This window comes from Myotis daubentonii, chromosome 10, assembly GCF_963259705.1.
Source record: "Myotis daubentonii chromosome 10, mMyoDau2.1, whole genome shotgun sequence".
Classification (NCBI taxonomy): domain Eukaryota; kingdom Metazoa; phylum Chordata; class Mammalia; order Chiroptera; family Vespertilionidae; genus Myotis; species Myotis daubentonii.
The window spans coordinates 50,896,458-50,913,692 of NC_081849.1; the positions used below are offsets into that span (position 1 = coordinate 50,896,458).

The 17,235-nt window shown below is 40.6% G+C and overlaps 1 protein-coding gene across 1 annotated transcript in view; it reads left to right on the forward strand.

The window, feature by feature from the left end:
- Nucleotides 1–6,519, forward strand: part of SDHAF3 (succinate dehydrogenase complex assembly factor 3) — a 41,885-nt gene extending 35,366 nt beyond the window's left edge. The window contains exon 2 of the mRNA XM_059712387.1: nt 6,289–6,519. Within this exon, the coding sequence (XP_059568370.1) occupies nt 6,289–6,492 (204 nt within the window). The 3' untranslated portion in view covers nt 6,493–6,519. The remainder of the gene's footprint in view (nt 1–6,288) is intronic.
- Nucleotides 6,520–17,235: the final 10,716 nt, after the last annotated feature.

The following is a 17,235-nucleotide window of genomic DNA, read 5'->3' on the forward strand; positions in this document are numbered from 1 at the left end:
TGGTGATCGGAGGGTGATGAGGGTCAACTCCTCTGGCCGAGGCATCAGGCCTGGGCGGGGGGCTGAGCCAGGGATTGGGGGGATATGATGGTCCCCTTGCCCAGGCCTGAAGCCTGGGTCAGAGGTGTCAGGCTTGGGCGGGGGGTGGAGCAAGTGATCAGAGGGAGATGGGGGTCCCCTGCCCAGGCATGATTCCTGGGCCAGAGGCCTCAGGCCTGGGCGGGGGCCAGAGCCAGTGATCATGGGGAGATGGGGGTCCCCTGTCCAAGCCTGACACCTCTGGCGGAGGCGTCAGGCCTGGGCAAGGGGCCGATCCTGTGATTGGAGGGTGATGGGGGTCAACGCCTGAGGGCTCCCAGTATGTGAGAGGGGGCAGGCTGGGCTGAGGGACACTTCCCCCCCCACACACACCCAGTGCATGAATTTCATGCACCGGGCCCTTAGTATAGGATATGATGTGATCACACGAGAAGTCTAGTAAACATCTGTCACCATACAAAGTAATTGTGATATTATTGTTTGTATTCCCTATGCTGTACTCTATATCCCTGTGACTTATTTATGTTATAAGTTTGTACTTCTTAATCCCCTTAATTTTTTTTTTTGCCTGTTCTCCCACCACCTAGCCCTCTGGCAATTATCAGCTTGTTCTCTGTATCTATGAGTCTGTTTAGTTTTTTAGATTCCACAGGTAAGTGGCATGATACAGTATTTGCCCTTTTCTGACTTATTTCACTAACAGAATATCCTATAGGTCTATCCATGTTGTCCCAAATGGCAAGAGTTTATTCTTTTTCATGGCTGAGTGGTATTTTGTGTGTATACTCAGGGATAGGCAAAAGTAGGTTTACAGTTCTTTGCATGGAAAATAATACAGTAATTAATAAATAATATAAGAATAAATTGTTTCATTTTCTCACAACTGTAAAACTGTTTTTGCCCAATGCCTATATATATCTATAGATAAACACACACCACTTTTTCTTTAGACATTCTTCTATAGGTGGAAACCTAGGTTGCTTCTATAGCATGGCTGTTGTAAATAATGCTGCAGGGAACATAGGCATGAATACATCTTTTTGAATTAGTGTTTTGTTTTCTTCAAATTCCCAGAAGTGAAATTGTTGGGTCCTTCTTTGTCCCCTGTTAGAGCCTTTATTTTAAAGTCTATTTTGTCTGGCATAAGTATTGCTATCCCAGCCTTTTTTGTTTCCATTTTCATGAATTATCTTTTTCCATCCCTTTACTTTGTCTGTGTGTATCTCATGTAGGCATTATAGGTAAGGGTCTTGTTTTTTAATCTATTTAGCCACCCTAGGTCTTTTAAATGGAGCACTTATTCCAGTAACATTTAAAGTAATTACTGATAGGTATATACTTATTGCCATTTTAATTGTCTTTATACTAGCTTTATAAGTGGTTGGTCTACTACCTTTATTATATGTTTGCCTTTACTGGTGACATTTTTTTAAAATATTTTCTTATTGCTAGTTTTGGCCTTTCCTTTTTCAATTAAATAATTCTTTTTAACATTTTTTTGTATGCCAATTTAGTGGTGATGAACTCCTTTGGCTTGTCTGGGAAATTCCTGATTTCTCTTTCAATTCTGTATGATATCCTTGAGGGTAGAGTAGTTTGGTTGTAGTTTTTTTTCTTTTCATAATGTTGAGTATATTGTGCCACTCCCTTCTGGCCTACAAAGTTTCTTTTGAAAAATCAGCTGATTGTCTCATGGGCTTTCTCTTGTATGTAACTAATATTTTTTCTTTTGCTGCTTTTAAGATTCTCTTCTTATCTTTTAACATTTTAATCCTATAATACATCATCTGTATTTTGCATTGTGTGCTCATCACCCAAAGTCTACTCTCCTTCCTCCACCATATTTGACCCCCTTAACCTTCTTCATCCTCCTCCATCCCTTCCCCTCTGATAACCACCATACTGTTGTCTGTGTCTGAGTTTTTGTTTGTTCATTTGTTGTTTTCTGTTTTAGATCCCACATGGGTTGTATCATATGGTTCTTGTCCTTTTACTTATTTTACTTAACATGACACTATTTTTTAAGGCTTTTCTGATATCCCAATTAAATGCAAAATCTCATATATATCTTTATTGTTAAAAGTATTACATATGTCCCCCCTCCCCCACGGCCTGGAGTCACAGGTGAGTCCTGTGTATGGCTTACTGTATTGGGCAACCTGGGGAACTTGATTCCAGAGGGGCCCAGCTTCATGGCCACCTGAGAAATACACTTATTGGTGACACTAGTGCTACTTTGTATTGTTTGTTTTCTGTGAATCAGTGTGATGCATTGGGGCTAGGAAATAGCATAGGTTATTTTTGATGATTTTTTTGTATGCTATAAAAATGGAAAATCCATCATCAGTGACTTGAAAATCACAAAACTGGGTCAAAGAGAGCCAATAAGTCAAATTTACTGTCCTTGCCAACATAGATTCCTCTTTTCTGTAATATAAAATATTCTGCATTAATGACTTGAGCAGCTGTGCTTCAAATCCCCACAGTGTCTTTGAATTTAGTTTTTGTAATTCAGGTAACTTTCAGGTTTTTATGGAGGGGGGTATTTTTGTTCCTTGAGGAGGCATGGCATTTTTAATCAGTTCTCTAGGGAAAGCTTGATTAAATGCTCCAAACTTAAGTTTGTTGGTTCATTGTTGCTAATAAAATCTTACAGTAATTATAGAAGAAATGTAACTTTTCCCTTCTAGATATAGCAGTTGTCCTTCTGTTTGGGAGTTTATATTGAAGGAGTACAAATAATTTAATTTGCTGAAACTGAAAAATTATTGTCATTTTAGTTTTCTAGGAAATTATGGCCATAGCAGCACCATATATGCCTATCTTGTAAGGGAATTTATAATTTGATTTATGTAGTTCAAAAGGCGGCAGCTTCTTATACCATTTAGGAGCCTGCACTAAATGTTTTTCTAAATATGAGTATCCTTTTGTGAGGCAATTATCTTTGTATTTATAGAGTTTGATAGTTTGGATTTTCATATGTCATGTTTTCTACAGAATCAAGAATGTTTCTGACTGTACTTTTGGTTTATTTAGTTGCAATTTTGTTTTAAAGAACAAAGAAGGGCAAATAGTAAAAAATGGGATTAAACAAAGTAATGAGAATTTACAATTTCTTGTGTTAATCTTTACAGCCAAATTAATTACAACAGGCAAATTGATTTGGTCTCAGCTGGTAGGACATATCATGAAAAACCAAACCTATAACTTTTCTCCATTCCAAAATTTCTACTTAAAAGCTTCTCTCCTCCTTGCTTTCTTTCCCATTTAATTAAATATTATTTACATCTTTATTATGAGATCAAAACAGTACAGAGGTGAGATGTTCAGAACAAAATGTTAAAGACAGCTCCCCAAACTTTTGTGGGCATCTTTTTAGCCTCTCTCTCTCCATACATACATTCTTGGCTTTCTGTGACTCTATCTCTATCCCATGTTTAAAAATTGTGGCATGCAGACCAAAGAGTCCTGGGTTCGATTCCCACTCAGGTCTCTCTTCCCTTTTTTCTAAAAATCAATGGGAAAAATTTCCTCAGGTAAGGATTAGCAAAACAAAAAACAACAACAGTCAGTCTCAAATTTTGTATGCCAGGTGTATAAGAAAGTTTATTCCACTTCGATGTTATCCTGTGTGGGCAGGTAGCACAAATCCAACAAGTCACTCTATCAGTACAAATGGTAGCTTAATGGTACATGAAGTGAATTTTATCAGAATTCACAAGCATGTGCTAAAGTATCAATTCAAATCTATTCTTTTGGTAAGGAAATCGTTGTGAAACCTATTTGAAAATAATTTTGGTGTGTTTTACTTAGACTTTTAAAATGTGTATGGCTTAAGAAAATGTAATAATTCTAAAGGTATTTAAGAAATATTTCCAGAAACAGAAAGAAGAAAAACTGCTGGTAAATGTAGGCTTAATTGACAGCAGGAGAAAATGAGAATTAAAAATAACAGCAAGAACTGAAAGGGACAAAACTTTGTTACTCATGTAATCATTATCACCCTATTGGAAATAAAGGTCTCAGGATTGAGAAAAGATACCCTTAAAGCTAACTATCAGGTTCTTCTTTGAACCCTGATGGATATACAAGAAAAATATTTCAAAGATACTTTAGAAGTTGAGATAACAACTAGTTGACGGTGTACAAGACATGTCAATATCCCAAAGTGGAGAATCTCAGTCAGCACCTCCATGCAGGCTACCTGGACCCAGGACCCTCAGGCAGCAGTCCCTAACGTATGCAAATATACCTCTTTCAGGGAAAACTGGCATTTCTGATTGCTCCCTCTGTATTAAGTCCTGGGGTGACAGCCAGTTAACTATTTCCTTTTGAACCTGTGAACACAAGTCTGCTGGCTATCAGAGCCAGGCTATCAAAGGTGTGTCCTCTTGGCAGCAGCCACAAGGGACAGAGCATCAGACGTGTACCAGTGCCTTACACTGGGGCAAGGGAAGAATGCCAAGTTGGTACCTGCCAGCCTCTCCATCCCTGGGGAAGATTGCAGTCAACCACTACCTGTGTACTAAATTAGAAGCCTGTCCCTCAAATCACAGGTTTTCAAGATCTGCAAATGGGTCTCTCATGGGATTAAGTAGTCTCAGTCTGCTGTCTCTGGAAGGGACAGCCACAGTGAATCTGTGTAAACTGGTTAAGAAGTGTTTCTTAGTTCACTCTATGAATTGGATTTCTATAAAACATGAAGAAAATATTATTTCCTATACAAGTAAAGGTTTAGAATATAGCCAAAGAAATCCAGGAATATATGCACCACTGCGTTCACTGCAGCATTATTTACAGTAGCCAAGATTTGGAAGCAGGCCAAATGCCCATTAGTAAGTGAGTGGACAACAAAGCTGTGGTACATTTACACAATGGAATACAATTCAGCCATAAAAAAAGAAGAAAATCTTACCTTTTGTGACAGCATGGATGGACCTGGAGAACATTATGTTAAGTGAAATAAGCCAATGAGAGAAATACAAGTACCATATGACAACTTATTGTGGAATCTAATGATCAAAATAAACTAACAAAGTGGAGACTAACTCATGGATACACAGAACAGACTGACAGCTGTCAGAGGGGAGGGATTAAGAAAAAAAAAAAGACTCATGGACACAGACAATAGTATGGTGATCGACAGAGGGAGGAGGTAAAAAAGGGTAAAGGGATAAATGGTGATAGAAGGAGACTTGACTTGGGATGGTATGAAATCTATGTAATTTTATTAACCAGTGTCACCCCAGTAAATTCAATTAAAAGTAAATATAAAGAAAAATCACACTACTCATGAAATTGTTGTTTCTCTTTTCCATGCTTGGATTAAGTATGCATTGCTGAGAAGTGGGTAAGCCACTTTAGTGTTGTGTTGATGATATTAAAACCAATTACAACCCTCCCCCCCCCCCCAAAAAAAAGGGGAATGTCTAGAATTAAAGTTTGTTTGGTGATAATGGCAGTTATAAGCAATTTAATTCTCTTAAACCACTTAGAGTAACAACATTATCTAGAGTTAATGAATTAATTCGCTTAACCACATCATCATTAACTTCACGAATTGAAATACAGTAGTACTTCCAGCCTGATTGAAGATTAATTTTCAAGTGAGAATCTGCTTCAAAGTGTCACTTGTGTATGATGATGGTAGTTGGAATATTAGACTGAAGATGGTGATTGAATGAGAGAAAAATTACAGCATAAAAATAATACAGAGTATTTTTCCTGACAAAATGGTTGTTAAATATTGAAGACTTAAAGGCTTTAATCTCTAGTGTGAATTAAATTAGTTTTTAAATTGAAGAGGGGGTTGAACTTAATAAATTTTGAGACCCACTTTTAGACGTATTAAGACCCATGGCTACCCTTTGAAAACCTAATGAAAGCTATGGCTTCAGGACAGTGCTATGCTTGTTTACATACAATTTTTCACATGATTTTTGGGTGGTTTATACTCATTTCTGAAGCCCATCCACGGACAATTCTCACCCACCCTCAATCGCCCCCTACCCTGCAGCTTTTCAGGTAAAGAACTTTGCTAAAAGCTTATTAAGTATCTTAAAATACTAAAAATTATTACTGAATAGTAAAGACACAGCGTTGTATGTTTTTCTTCAAGTTCAGAAGACTCAGTGATGGAGAAAAACAGGTACTTGGAATTAGAATTCTTTAAGTCCTCCAATGTTGAATGAATACAGACCTTATTTTAAGTTTATACCTATAACCTTCATTTTTCTCTCGTTTTACTAGGCGTATGCAGCAGTGCTATGGCAACAAGCTAACGAAAACAGCCAAAATTCAACTGAAAAAGCATGTTTTGGAGCCGCCCTCCCAGAAGAGAAACTTAATGACTTTCGTGATGAACAAATAGGACAGCTGCAGGAGCTGATGCAAGAAGCCACTAAACCCAATAGGCAATTTAGTATTACTGAGTCTGGGAAACCAAAATGTTAGTCTGTACAATAAAGCTTAACAAAAGCATTTCAAGTTCAGAACCCCTTATTTTAACTATCATTGGTTTTAAAAAATGTATTGAGCTTTTAGGCTTTGAGAATGCTGGTGTTAATGAAATTATTTGGGAATGTTATGAACCCTCTCTGCTACGTATAGATCAGGTCACCGGTGGACAGAACTTTACATTATTGAGGTAAATATCAGTACTTGCTGGATGGGATTTGATTTTTGGATTAAATAAGGAAGAAGAGCTCGAAACTGGACAAACCTGTTGAATTCTGTCAAAAATTTTTAGACATATAAATTTGTTTTTAATGCTATTCTTGTTCAAGCATGGTTTTGTAGTCAACAACACTGAGGGTTGTTTGCATTTTCTATTTAAGCTCTAATTTATTCTCTTGATAAGAGACCTGTTAGAATACTAGAGGAACTCTGTAATGTCAATTAGATTCATATGAAAGTATCAAAATTGAAGAGGCTGGTAAATTCATCTAGTCCAGTGATGGCGAACCTTTTGAGCTCGGCGTGTCAGCATTTTGAAAAACCCTAACTTAACTCTGGTGCCGTGTCACATATAGAAATTTTTTGATATTTGCAACCATAGTAAAACAAAGATTTATATTTTTGATATTTATTTTATATATTTAAATGCCATTTAACAAAGAAAAATCAACCAAAAAAATGAGTTCGCGTGTCACCTCTGACACACGTGTCATAGGTTCGCCATCACTGACCACGTTTTTCAAACCTTTCCTTTCAGAATTTATTTGATCGAGATGCATCTTGACTCTCAAGATTAGTGAATTTGAAACACAATGGATTTATTCCAACTAATTCTGTGTTCTGCAGATCTCTGATAGAGACATACAGAAATGCTGGGCTCAATTGGCAATTATGGGCTTAAATAAATGTATTATTGTTATACAAATTTAATATTAACTTGTGCTATTTTAGCAAAGAAATAGAGTTCAGTGCTAGATACCTGAAATAGTACACCCTTTTCAAGGGTTTCAAATCATCTCAGTGCAAAAACTGATAAAAGCCAAATGTTGAATAATAGTTGCTAAGCAACTTTAAAAGAATTAACTATCTGCATAGTAATGACATAGCTAGTGAATACTGTCACTCACATTAGATGACTGAAAGGAGAACCAAGCACCAGAGTAGAAGAATAGTAAAATTCTAATTCAGAGCTCCCCGGGTGAGGTGTGGGTAAGTGCAGTCCACAGGCTAGCAGAGCTGGTTGCTGTGTTGCCCAGGCTGGAGCTGGTCTGTATTTGCTGGGCCAGCAGAAACTGCCCTCTGGTGGTGCACTGAGACTGGCAGGCAGGCTTGCAGAGGAAGTTGGGGTATTGGGGTTCTGCTCAGCAGTATGGCAGTTTGCAGGCTGGGGTTGGTGGCAAGCACACACAGTGAGTCAGGCCTCAGAAACCAACTTGTAGATGGTGAGATGGTGCCATGGGGTCTGGGATGCTCAGTGTCCATGTTGGGAGGGCCATGTTAAGTGATCACCAGTCTAGGCTACAAGCTTGACAAGAGACTCTACATCCTGGTGTGCTGCTAGAGGGAGTCCCACTGGATATCCTATCACACGTGCCACTGACAGCCAAGCAGCAGGAGCAAGAAACCAGCAAGAAATCGCTCTCCTGTAATAACCCGCAATGACAAAGCTTAATACTGTGCTCTCTGCAAAAGAGAAGTATTTAAATCTCCGTTATCCTACAGCTGGTAATGTGGGTGACTTGGAGAGGAGAGGCAATAACTGGTACCCAGCAACTGTAGCTAACATAGAATGTTTACAATATACCAGGCACTGAGATTTACATGGATTCTCTCATATAAACCTTAACTTCCCTATGACTTGGGATGCTATTATTTTCTCTATGTTATAGATGAATAATCTGAAGCTTAGAGAAGTTAAATAACTTTCTTGAGGTTAAGGAGCTGATGCAAGAGCTGGGATGAACCTTTTTAGTTTGCCTAGCACCTGTGCCTTAATCACTGCAGCATTGTACTTCCTTCCAAAGGAAAAGTAATTGAATTGATGGAAGTGATAGATGGATGCCCTGTTGGGTCAGCACCTATTGGTTCTGTCCTCATCAAGTGGCCCTTTAGACACTTGCTTTCCAGTGGTCTTACCCTCTCAGAGGGTCTCTGAGTCAATTTCTCATGGATGAGCGTCACACACTGGTCACCTGGTAGTCATGCCAACAGATGGGGCCGACCCCACTCTAGTCCCCTCGTCAGGGAGACACTGAGGCGTGGCCGCGAACACTAGATGATAGCAACTCTCCCCAAAGGAGGAGACTAGCAAATTTCCCAAGGTTCTGAGGTCACACAAATGGCCTTCAAATCTGAAAACGGAGCGTATCTTTCAAATTCAGGACCCTGTTTACTCTAGTAACCATACCAAACATCCTTATATTTTGTTCTTAGGATTTTGGCCTTAGAGCCCCTACTCACTCCATCACCTCCCTTGACTCTCTGTACCACGTATTTTGATGATTCACAAATCTCTCTCCAGCGCAAATCTGTTCCTCTTGAGTTTCATATCTCTCATTCCCTCCACGTTTCAAAAGTGAATTCATTTGATTGCCCTAAACCTGATTACCCTTCAGTCTGGGCTTCTTTTTATGAATTCAGCCACCCAGCTGGCATTATCAAAGACTGAGTAGTGTCCATGATGGCTTGCTTTTTCTCGCCTCCTAAATTGGGTTCCCGGATACAATTCCAATGTGCGTGGGTATGGGGTTCCCCCCAACACACAATTCTCAGATACCAGCAGAGTGTTAAAAAATTCAACTCAATTCTGACACTATTTACCCATAGATAATATTACACTCCACATGTTAAGGGTTCAGTACTACAAGACTCTCCCCCCACCACATACACACTTCAGATGCCAGCCAAAGCCCAGGCTCTTACTCATGCTACTGACCAACCAGCTATAGGTGGGAAGTCCCAATGACAAGTCCCCCCCTCTTGGGGTTCAATTAATTTCCTAGAATGGCTCACAGAACTCCGAAAAACCCATTTATCATGAAATCGCTAACTTATTACAAAGGATATAATTCAGGAACAGCCAGAGATGAAAGAGAGGCGCAGGGCAAGGTATGTGATGTGGGACGGGGTGTGGAGCTTCCATACGCTGCCTAAGCTCCCCACTTCCCCCACCTCTGTGCTCACCAACCTGGAAGCTCTCTGAACCCCCATCCATAGGTGCTTCTGAAAGTCACCTCATTCACATGGCAAAAAGACACCTTTATCATTCTAAACCCTTAGGAAACTTAAGAATTTTGGGAGCTATGAGTCAGGAACTATGGACTAAAACCAAGTACCTATTTCTTATAAATCACAATATTGCTCCTCCATGTGAAATAAATTCCTTTTCCTACTAACTCAGCTTTATGCAGTCCATCACCAAGTCCTGTTCATTCAAAGTGTTTAATAGTTCTCTTACATTCATTTCATTTTTTCTATCAACACTTGTACTTCTTCAGTTCAAGCCACCATCTCATCTTTCTACATTTCCTTCCTAATGGCTTTCACATACAAGAAGCAACCAAGGAATACATAAGTGGAACAGCAAATCAGTGTTTCTCCCTCTATCCCCCAAAATTAATACATTTTTTTAAAGTTCATGTTTCAAGCAGCAGAAAGGAGGAAGAGTCAAGGGCTGAGTCTATATCCCTTCTATTGGGGCTCTCCCAGAAGTCCTGTATCCAACTACTCCCAGCCGTAACTGTCCACACCCACATTCGCAAAGGAGGCTGGGAAATATAGACTCACAACTGGCTGTTCCTGAATTATATCCTTTGTAGTAAGTCAGCGATTTCATGATAAATGGGTTTTTTGGAGTTCTGTGAGCCATTCTAGCAACTGGACTAATTGCTACTTCCAGTACAAAGGGGTTCTATTAATGAGAAAAATGGGAGACAGTTACCTGTATCTGCCACAAACATGGATGTATCCAGGCGGACACATGGAAGTGTTTGCATTGTCATTCAAATTTTCAAGGCAAATAGACTTAGCCAGCACAGTGTTTACTTAGCCTTAAGGCAGTGGTTCTCAACCTTCTGGCCCTTTAAATACAGTTCCTCATGTTGTGACCCAACCATAAAATTTTCGTTGCTACTTCATAACTGTAATGTTGCTACTGTTATGAATCGTAATGTAAATATCTGATATGCAGGATGGTCTTAGGCGACCCCTGTGAAAGGGTCGTTCAACCGCCAAAGGGGTCGCAACCTACAGGTTGAGAACCGCTGCCTTAAGGGATCCAGAAGAGAGAGCATCCAGGGCCAGAGCATCACAGAGGCTTTGCATTGCAGCTGCTGGCGTCGCAATCACATGCACGGGGTGTGTTTTTGGTCACAAGAAATGAGAAGCTGAAGTGAATGTGATCGTGTACCAAAGCGGGTAGAGAGGGGTCAGCATCCCGGAGCCTCAACACTTAGCTGATCACCCTGCACCCACAGGTCACGTGCCGAGCTGCCACTCTTCCGTGCAGCCACAGTCCCTAAGTTACAGATCATATGACAACCTCAACAGCCAGGCACAGAGTACTTAGGTCCCTCATTTAAACACATGGATACTTCAAAAAAATCGAAGATCAAACTCTGATTGATACCATGTCAAGACAATGACCTGCAGAATTGAAGGTGGGCATTCATTCTCTATCACCCCATCCTCTCAGTTCACAGTGGGCAGTTTTATCTTTAAAGAATCTTTCTGAGACTAGATCAGCTAAAGCTTTGGATGTAAAACACTGCTCAAATAAAATTAAACAAATGCTACTAAAATATTGTGATTGCAAGCAACCATGTAACGCATGTGGGCTCAGAACTAGCTTTTAAGAATTTTGCCTGGAGACAAATTATCTGTGAAATGCTTCAACAAATTTAAATACAAAGTTAAAATTTATTTGGAACAACAAAAATTAAAAAATTTAAATAAAGACCAAACTCTACTCGAGCATCCCTGAGGCTCAAATAAGATTCACAGTGCTGCTGCTCATTACTTTCTTTCACCAGCTGACAGGGAGCCTGGAGATGCAGTGTTTAGGTGCTCCAGCATCTATGGTCCAGGAAGCCAAACAAGAAGGTTGGAACAGATGCTGTATGGACCAGAATAGTATTACTTTACTGTCTAACTGCATAAAGGGAGTCTGGCCATGGACCCTAGCACCACTGCCCTACACTGACTTGCAAGGAATCACACTCACTTTGGTTCTCACCTCCTATCTCCCATCGGGGATATTTAGACTATTGCCTCAGCCATTAGTCTAGCTGTAACATTATATAATTCCATAATTTAGGGCAAATCTATCCCAAATTCACCAGAGCTTCAGTACCACGGAGGACGCATAAATAGGCTGTGCGTAATCGATGCCTTTAAATTAACAATCCACCCCATGTCAGAACTTGTGCTCTTTTGCATCTTTGTACTATTTTCAGACTTGTGAAGTATTTTTCCTGCTCTCATGCTAATGGGACCTGTATAAATGTCAGGTGACTGTAATTCACATTCATAATATTCAACTTTGCAAGCTTAAAACCTCTAAGCACATTATTAATTATCTGGGTACATGTAACTTCTGGAAAAATAATATCTTTGATAAAGAAAATGCTCCATACAAAAGAGATATTGCTTAGGTGGCATTCATCAACTTTTGAAGCAAAAGTGAAACTGGGACCTCAATGAGACCCTAAGGCGTGGAGTGAGAACTGTCACACCATCCCTTACCTCTCAGGCATAGTCCTAAAGGAACTTGGGTGTACAAACAAAAACAAAATGAAAAAAACAATGGTTGAATATCAATGTCAACAGGTAACCATTTACTACCTTTGGACTCTTTCTGATTTAGCTTTCCTCACAAATTTGTTTCTTGATGCTTTGATTAAATTAATTAGAAAGAAAAAAATCTCACTGACAGGCAATTTTCACCTCACTGCAGTGGTACAACAACAACAACACCCAAGTTGGTGAAGCCAAAAACATTTTTTTTTAACAAACTTAATGGACTGAAACCCAACTGCATCAAGTCATTTGGCCCAGATTACAGGGATACCTAAGAAGAGATAAAAAACATAAATGTTACTTTGGCAAATTCTTTTCGATATGTCTCAGGGACAGTTTCCTTTCTGCCTTTGGGGTGAGATTGATTTCGGAGAACAGTCCAGGGTAGCCCATTGGGTGAGTGACTGGAGTGACAGTACGGGTGCGCGTCCAAAACGCTGGTGCTGCACAGACTGATTTCCTGTGTAGCTGGGGCGGTTCTGTTGAGGGGTGGGATCCTGATGGACATGCTCACACACTGAGATTTCTTTTCAAAGTTTTGCTCTCACAGTTCCCTATGTGCCACCTCTAATTCCCATCCCTCTCAGCTTTGAAACTCAAAGTATGTTGTAAGTCTTGAACGATCTAGTTCTCAAAATGACTTCTACTTCTTTCGGCTTTTCCTCTTAGTTTTATAGGAATGCAGTGACGGAAGACACCAGCACATGCTTTTATCTGACAAGGTCTGAGAGCCTTTACGGGCTGGGTACTAGAGAGAGGGTTGTGAGGCTCAGAAGAGCCCTTCGAAACCTTCGTAACCCCTACTTACAAAACGAGTCCCTTCATTGGTGGGCCTCCGAGACATAAAAACAAACCAGGAGACCTTCCCGGGTCCACCCAGAAAGTGCTCACGGGCCCATGGTGATGGCTCATCAAGTCTGGGGCTGAGCAAATAATTCACATTTTATGACTTTGGCTCTAAAACTATTATAACAAAAATGACCCTAATATATAAAAGATGGCAACTTTATAACTGCAAAGTGCCTTGTCCCTAGTAAACTAAAGGGAGGATTGAAAGGGGGTAACTTTAAGATTTTGCATAACATAAAAAGAGGGGTGAATAGCAGCAAACAAATGCGGCAAAACAAACAAAGGGCAGCCTACAAACAAGGTTGCCCCTAAAAAGAAGATGGTGCCAAGGAAGGATTCTTAGGAAGAACAACCTATTTCTGTTAAGGATTGTCCTGACGTTTGCCCTGGTGACGGAAAGACAAGAAGAAGTGAAAATTAGCAGAGAGATCTATCGTTAGTATCATGCCAGAGAAAGGGTGACAGGACATTTTATATGTCAACTATGGAGTTAGAGTGAGAATAGGAACACTAACTCAAGAAGTGGATCTGTGTGGGGAAGAGCACAGAGTAGGTCCCAGCAAAAGAAGAAACACCCAGCTGGTGTGGTTGAGCATCGACCCATGAACCAGGAGATCACAGTTTGATTCTGGGTCAGGGCACATGCCTGGGTTGCAGGCTCAGTCCCCAGTGAGGGGTGTGCAGGAGGCAGCCAATCAATGATTCTCTATCACTGATGTTTCTATATCTCTCACCCTCTCTTTTCCTCTCTGAAATCAATAAAATATATTTTTAAAAAAGAAACACTTGATTTCAGGGGGGTGATATTTGAGCAGCTGGGAGGTATCTTAGAGATGGGCTTGCCAATCTAGTAAGAAAACAAGCGTGTAACAACAAACAAAAACGTGTGTAGTATTTTTTGTCAGTCTCAGTAGACATACTAAATGAATACAATGAACATACTCAATTCAAATTTAAGTGGGTATCCTGTATTTTGTACCAAAGAAACTCAAGACAGCCCCTAGGAGAGCGCTGGCCTGCGGGGGAGGAACCTGACACTGTGGTATATTCTGGGCAGCGAGGGGGTGGCAGCTGAAGGGGACGAGGAGAACGGAGTGCCCTTGGGAAGTGCCAGGTGTCCTGCAGCGCGGAGTGCCTGCTCTCCTGTATGAATCAGCTGTCCTACCTGGCTGGGGTCGGAGAGGACAAACAAAGCTGCAGGAGCAAGAAGTTCTGTAGCGAGCATCTCAAACTCAGAAAATAACTGGGACTGGGCCAAAACAAATGCAAGTAGAGTGATGGATTGCTCTCGTCCACTTTTCTGGAAACATAAAGCTTTTTCTGGTTTTTTATTTTCTCATTTTTGATAGAGACATGAATACCAAAAAATGTTATTTTCTTTCATAAGAAAAACAACAGAGCACACGTGATGAATGGCAGATCTTGGGGAGATGGAAGGATGTGGAGAGGACTATGGGGAGCTCCAGCATGTGGGTCCCGTCAGGGCAGGATCAAAACCCACAGGATGTCCAAGATAAAGAGTGAACCCTAATGTAAAGAATGGACTTCAGTTACTGTATCAGTACTGGCCTATCAGTTGTAACACATGCCCTACATTAATGTAATATATTAGTCGTAGGGACAACTCTATGTGTGGGGAAGGTATATGTGGGCACTCTGTACTTTCTGGGAAGTTTTTCTGTAAAATGGAAACTATTCTAAAATGGAGTGTATACATTTTTAAAACTGTTTTGCTCCTCTAAAAACTTTAAAATTCACTGTGTTATTTTTAAAATTTTGGTGAGACTAGAAACTATCTGAAGATTTTAAAGTGAACACAGAATTTTACCATTTGTTTTAACTTTTCAGAGGAATAGGATTCAGAGGAATAGGATTCTCACTTTCCCTGAAAGAATCCTATATAATAAAAGGCTAATATTCAAATCAACCCATTGGCAGAATGACCGGTCGCTATGATGCACACTGACCACCAGGGGGCAGACGCTTAATGCAGGAGCTGCCCCCTGGTGGTCAGTGCACTCCCACAGGGGGGGCACTCCCACCTCCACAGCAGTGCTAAGGATGTCTGACTGCTGACTTAAGCCGACATCTCCCGAGGGCTCCCAGACTGCGAGAGGGTGCAAGCCAGGCTGAGGGACCTTCCCGAGTGCACGATTTTCGTGCACTGGGCCTCTAGTAGATCATAATGCCAGTAAGTGGCCAAGCCCTGCTACTCAAATGTGGTCCGCTATCCAGCATGACCTGCAGCTCATTAGCAATGCAGAATTGCAGGCCCCTACTGCATTTTAACCAGCTTCTCCAGTGGTGTTTCCACTCACGTTAAGCTTAAGAAGCACAAGTACAGTGGTTAGAAATACAGGGTATGACATCAGAGGGACTTGGTTTTGAGTCCTATCTGCCAGACTCTATTTCTCCTCACTGGGCTCCTGTGAGCGAGTTACCTAACATCTTTAAGCCTCAGTTCTCTTATTTTCAATACAACGGGAGTGATAATACCTATCTCAGAGGTATTAGGAGGATGAAGTGAGGTCATGATTCTAAAGCTCTTAGCATGGTGCTTGGCAAACAGAAAGCAGTAAATAAAGGCTATGGATTGATATCCCCAACATCAACACTAGCAAACACCTAGGACGAATTTGAACTTCTTATGTTAGTTTTGCCTTTTAACTTCCAAGATCCCTTTTTCCCCCCTAAGGAAGGAAGGAAAGAAGGAAGAAATGAGGGAAATATAAGAAGAAAAGAAGAAAGGTCTTATTCCTTGAATGAATAAGCATGCTAAAGTCACTCCTCGGAGAGCTGGATGATTTCTTTCTCTTGGTGGAAGTAATTGGCATTGTTTCCTTGCAGCTCTGCATAAGACCCTGGTGCTGCAATCTGCCACAGATTGACACCAGGTACACGGGCTCATGTAGCGCTCATTTAGTCCAAATGACTCTGTTAGCTACTCAATCTGACTTTTCTTTTCACAGAAAGGAACACAAAGGTCTTCATTTAGTCCTGTTAGCAGCAAAAGTCCCAGTGTGTCTGAGAATTGCCTGAGGGTTGAGGAAGCAGGGGTATTTTCTCACTGCCACCCTTCTTTCATTGTTTCATGGGCACCTCAGGGCCTGTCTAGGCACATTTGTCCTGAAGAATATGTTTTTTGCCACCAGAAAAAGCCCTCAGACAGAAAGAAGACACTGGGGTGTGAGGGAACTGTCTGAAGGTGACTTCCCAAGCGGCCTGGGTGGATGGGGCCAACTTGTCAGGGATAAATAGATTCAAGATTCACATTTAAAACATAAATTAATGTACAATTACAGTTTTGAATAATCGTGGTACTACATCTCTTTATTAGAAATATTCATCCTATATAATAAAGAGCTAATATGCTAATTAGACTGGACGATGGAACGACCTTCCAGAATGACCATCCGGAATGACCAGTGGGCGGGGCTGCTGGGGGCGTGAGGGCTGAGCCCCTTGCGTGAATTTTGTGCATCAGGCCTCTAGTTATATTGGTATATGTTTACACACATAACATCATATAACTTCATATATTTTTTTTAATCTGATGTATTGCCATTCAGATCTCTAGACTCAAAACTTATTGAAAACTGTTGATTTGAAGACTAGCAACCAAACACCCAGCATGATATTCAAGTCCCTCACGGTCTATCCCAGCTGTCTTCCCCCTCGATGCCCTGTCTCCCGTGTGTGTTATGACCCAACATGACAAATCCTGAGAGAGTGGCTTCATGCTCCTGGGCCTTGTAACATGCTGGCTGCTCTTCCAAACTGTTCTTTTCCACTTTATAGTCTTCATCCTTCAAAGTCCAATTCGGGCACCTTATCTCTTGTGCAGTCTTCCTGGGTTATCTAACTCCCAACAGTTATCCCTACTTTGTTCCATCACTACATCTTGAACTTACTTTTTAGGGGATATGTACCTCATTGTTCTGTTTTTTTAAGGGGAATATACCTATTGATTTATATATGCTTCCCCCATGAGACTGTATAATTGTCCATGTTTTATATAACTTGTATTTCCTTCATCTACCATGAGCTTGACACATGATAGATACTTAATGAATAGTATTTAATTAAATTGAACCT